Raw genomic sequence first — 5,000 nt, 5'->3', positions numbered from 1 at the left:
TTTTCACCCATTCTGATTCTGTTGTGGCACAAATGTCTCTACAGCTCCAATAAAGGACTGCATGTTAACGTGATAACAATCACTAAACCAGCAGCTCTAATGAAGTGTTATTACTAGGGCTGTTACAATATAGGGTTACGATATAGGGAGAAATCGTAATACACAGAGTCACGATACTGTATCGTGATGCAAGAAGGCAGTATCATGATACACCCTTTCAAAGTTCTGTTACCCTTCAAACCAGAAAAAAACCACAAGATATGATGTGATGGTGCTTCCAAGCTTCAAATCAATATCATTATTATTTTTAACTTTTTTTAACATTATAAATAACCTCTTGCAACCTATTCTATCAATAAATGATCATCAAAAGGTTACATTTTAAAAATCATGGGGGTGTTTTGAACCGTAGGTCAAAAATGGTGATACGAACCATGATGAGTTGAGTTGTGAGTTGAGTGTATCATTATAGCCCTAGTTATTACATGGCAGTTTTAGAGATCCGTGCCTGTGGCATAAGTATAGGCTTGGTCAGGAAATTCTGAATTTTATTACTCAAACACACACAAAAGAACTTGAATCTCAGTAAAAGTCAACTCTGCATTACCCTCACAGCACGGACTAGCCACTTCAGGCACTAGGCCAAGACTTCCCTTTCTCGTCTACTCTCACTCAACTCCCCCCTAAAAAAACAGACAACTATGTGAATGAGAAAGCTGAGGCTTCCATAACAGGCTTCCCAGAATCACACAGTCTCTAGTAACTTTGTTAAGAGAGTGGTGGTGGGCCACTAGTGGCTGTGTGGCTGGCTGTTGTGGGGCCAGTGGCTGGCCTGTCCCTCTAAAGCAGTGTTTCCCAACCTTTTTTGTCTTGTGTACCCCCTAAGCCTTTTTGTTGTGCCATGAGTACCCTGTAAGTCATATTCTATATAGCTTTCTCTATTTCAATGTAACTAAGCTCCATACATTTGTTAAAATTGCATCTTTCCAAGTCCCCCTTGCAGTGTGCTCGCGTACCCCTAGTGGTACACGTACCCCTGGTTGGGAAACACTGCTCTAAAGGGACTGTGGAGCTGGATAAAGGGAGAGTCTGATCTGGGAGGCGGAAGTGTTTTGCAGTGCTGGCCTGTCACTCTAAAGCAGTGGTTCTCAACTTTTTTGGAACAAACCCCCCCCCCCTTGGCATCATCATGTATCTCCCAACGCCCCCTTGACCTTATCATAAGCTTATAGACTAATGTGTCCCAATGGCAGCTGAGCAATCTCCCTCTCAGCTCCATCCTTCTCAACGCCCCCTGATGGCTCCTTAACGCCCTCTGGGGGGTGTAGAGCCCCTGTGGAGAGACTCTGATCTGGGATCTGGGATGTGGAACATGAGACTCTCTTGGAAAAAAAATGAAGCTGAGGCAGAGGAGTGTTTTGCTGTGCTGGCTCTCTAAAGTCCATTCTGAGGGGCCGGACAAGGGGAGAGTCTGATCTGGGATCAGGGATGTGGGATATGGAATGTGAGGCTCTCTTGTAAAAATTAAGCTGAGGAGTGTTTTGCTGCGCTTGCACTTCCATCACACATTGCCTCATAGCACACCAGAGAGCCCTACTCCCAATTCCAGAGACATGGCGTGTGCACACATACTAACACACATGCACACGCTCACTCGTGCAAGTTCACAAACACGCACGCAAGCACATGCACGCAGGCATGCACACACACATGCACGCAGTTTGTTCTCCTCGCATTGACACGCACGCACACAAACACACGCACGCACACTCGCATGCACACTCGCATGCACACACACATGCACATATGCACACACTTTGTTCTCTTTCGCATTGACTCCCTCGCATTTTCCCCTGATGTCTTGACTCCCTGCCTCATTTGGTGCTGTAAGTCAAACCTCCTACCCTGACAATCTTCCTGTGGCAATCTACTATCTCACCATTGCTATCAATACCTTTCCACTGATTCACTCTCCATCCATCTTTGCCCCCTCTTTCTCCCTCTCAATCTCCATTCCACTGTTTTATTGCTGATGAAGCAACAACATTACAAACATCGTTTGTTCACAAGGCGCGAGAGAAGGGAGATAAATGATGAAGTGAACGGGAGAGGAGAGGAGAGGAGAGGAGAGGAGAGGAGAGGAGAGGAGAGGAGAGGAGAGGAGAGGAGAGGAGAGGAGAGGAGAGGAGAGGAGGGTGGAGGAACGGACTGAAAGATCTGTCATGATAAAAGAGAGCGCAGGGAGTAACTTGTCACATCGCTCCTCAGGGGGTGTGGGGGGTGGGGGCTTACCAAAATAGCCCCTTGGAAAGGCTATCTGTTGAGATACTGTGTCAGCTCCTTCAGTGCAGCATAACGTAGCATAGCACAGCCCACTGACCTGCAGTGTAATGCACACTAGCCAGTGTGTCAGTTTATAAGAGCAAGCAACTGTAGGAAAACCGTAACCCCATCAGGTTGACAGAGTGGGGCAGTCGTCAGGCTGATCTCTGGGGGTTAGGGGGTACCCAGATGTTGGGGCAGTGGCTTGGGACATTGCACAGATGGCCTGAGGGGTTTGGTGGTGGTGTGGGGGGGATCATCTACGTTTTTGGAAGGGGTGAGGGCTTTTTCCATTTGTGGGAAAGAGGTGACCTTACGGTGAGGTTTACATGGTCTCAGGAAGACCATCGCACTAAGGTAACAAAAAGTGACATAAGGCTTCATGAGAGCCTATGATTCTGTTATTTCACACCTCAACAGATGGTATCTGTCTAGGTAGCCTATGATCATACTGTAGTGTCTCGGTCATGCTAACCTCGCATGCTAGCCCGCTAGTTCCCAGAAAGGACCATCCCCCCGTGGGTGCCATCCAAAACAAAAAGCTAGACAGACAGAGGTTATTTTAGCATGTTGCTAGGACAACACTAAACACACAATCCAAGGCTGATGTTTATTTTTTATTTTATGTTCTGAGTGAGACAAATATGCAGCCGCTGTGAAAAAGACAGAGAGGGGGAGCGAAGGGAGTTGAGGACTGGGGGTCTGGGGCAGAGAAAGGGGGTGCTTACTCAGAGAATACATGAGGTCACTGTGAGACTCAAATTCTTCAGTTACCGTATATCCTTGAAGTCTATTTCATGCAAGTTAATCTGTGGACAATATTTTTTTTTCAAGTTCTGGTTGGTTTGCTGAGACAACAGCCATTTATTTGAGCCATTGGAGTTTGGTTTTAATCCTATGGTCGTCTGTAAATGTCTGTTTTCTTTGTGGCCTGTGGTCGGATAATAGTTGATAGTTGCCCACTGCTGACTGTGGTCTGTGTGTGTCACAGTTAGTAGGCCTACTTTTCGTTGTTGTTTGTCTTTTACTGTTTGAGTTTTTGGTCCACAGGATTGATTTCTTTGGCCTCATAAAATGGTTGTTGGTTTAACTGACATTTTTTGACGACAAACGTCTGTCTTCCTAAGGAGGTCACATGTGTGATGAGGAAGACCGAAGTTTGCTGTCAAAACATGTCAGGTAAACCAACAAACCTTTGATGTCTGAGGTAAAGAAAGGGGTAACATAATCATAAGTATGTCATAACAGTGTCATAACGCAGTCATGCATGTGTCATAAAAAAAAAATACTTTGAAATTAAGTGACATTCGATTATGGTTAACACAGCCCTAACAATGTCAACTTTTCATGACCATAAACCATTTATGAAATCGACATATGCCTCATTCATGACTGTGTCATGATACTGTTTTGACACTATTACGGCACTGTTGTGTCATACATACAGTATGACGTCAGCACCAAATCAATCATGCTATGTTCTCTACGAAGACATAATGAACATCATACATGTTTTATGGTGTGTGGCAGTTGTCCGTTGTCTGTGTGACTGCAGCAGGGAGGTCCAGGCACAGTGCATTATTACTCACGGTACGAGTTGAGAGTGGCATAGCGCGTACCAAAAGTAATAATGAACTGTGACGCTGGTCATGAACAAGACTGAGCTCCTCTTCTTGCCTGAGGGAAAACGCAACCACACATACGCACACACGGACACATGCACGCACACATGAACGTATGCACACACACACGCACAACACACTCTAAGATTTGAGATGTATGGAGGAATGTTGCTAGAAATTGAAGCCCACCATAATCACTTCATTTGCAGCACCCCATGGGGGGCTGAAAAGGCATGCATGAACACGTGCACTCTGACACACATACGGGGTGAGGGCCCTCCTATCGATCGGGGCCCCGTCAAAGACAGAGAGAAGTCAGCAGAGGTCAGCACAGCATCTGCTTGCCAAGGGAAGGAATCAGCGCTCTAAGAGTGGCCAGTGCATGTGTTTGAGAGTGTGTGGTGTTTTCCTGAAATCCCCCTGTATCTGCTGTGTGTGTGTGTGTGAGTGAGTGAGTGAGTGAGTGAGTGAGTGAGTGAGTGAGTGAGTGAGTGAGTGAGTGAGTGAGTGAGTGAGTGAGTGAGTGAGTGAGTGTGTGTGTGTGTGTGTGTGTGTGTGTGTGTGTGTGTGTGTGTGTGTGTGTGTGTGTGTGTGTGTGTGTGTGTGTGTGTGTGTGTGTGTGTGTGTGTGTGTGCACACGCGTGTGTGTGTGTGTGTGTGTGTGTGTGTGTGTGCGCCTGCGTCTGCGTCTGCGTGTCTATGTTGTGGTGAATTCCCTCTACATCTGCAGCATGTGTGTTCACAGCTACTAAGCATGTTAAGTCTGTCTATTCGTGATCCCATGACCACTAGCCACTGTGTGCTTAATGGGGCTATGTCCTTTCATTGTTTGTGGAGCTCCTGGACTTAACCTGTCGGGGGATGTGGGTGGGGTGGTCTCTGGCTTTGGCTTTACCTGTGTGGGTGGGGTGGTCCCTGGGCTCGTCGTTCCCTCTGTGTGGTGGTGTTCTGGGTGGGGGTGGGGGAGGGGGTGAGGTAGGTGGTGGGCGTAAACGGTCACAGGTGCGGCCGTCTGAGTTGAGCGTGTATCCCTCCTCACACGCACACCTGTAGCTG

General features: G+C 47.0%; 1 protein-coding gene across 1 annotated transcript in view; it reads right to left on the bottom strand.

Moving 5' to 3' along the window:
* Positions 1 to 5,000, bottom strand: part of egfl7 (EGF-like-domain, multiple 7) — a 26,264-nt gene that overhangs the window by 5,679 nt on the left and 15,585 nt on the right. The window contains exon 7 of the mRNA XM_063210875.1: positions 4,840 to 5,000. This exon is cut by the window's right edge and continues 58 nt beyond it. Coding sequence (XP_063066945.1) covers positions 4,840 to 5,000 — 161 coding nt within the window. The remainder of the gene's footprint in view (positions 1 to 4,839) is intronic.

Source organism: Engraulis encrasicolus, chromosome 11 (assembly GCF_034702125.1).
Source record: "Engraulis encrasicolus isolate BLACKSEA-1 chromosome 11, IST_EnEncr_1.0, whole genome shotgun sequence".
Taxonomy (NCBI): Eukaryota; Metazoa; Chordata; class Actinopteri; order Clupeiformes; family Engraulidae; genus Engraulis; species Engraulis encrasicolus.
Note: the sequence above shows the minus strand (reverse complement) of the source record. Positions and strands in the feature narration are given on the sequence as shown.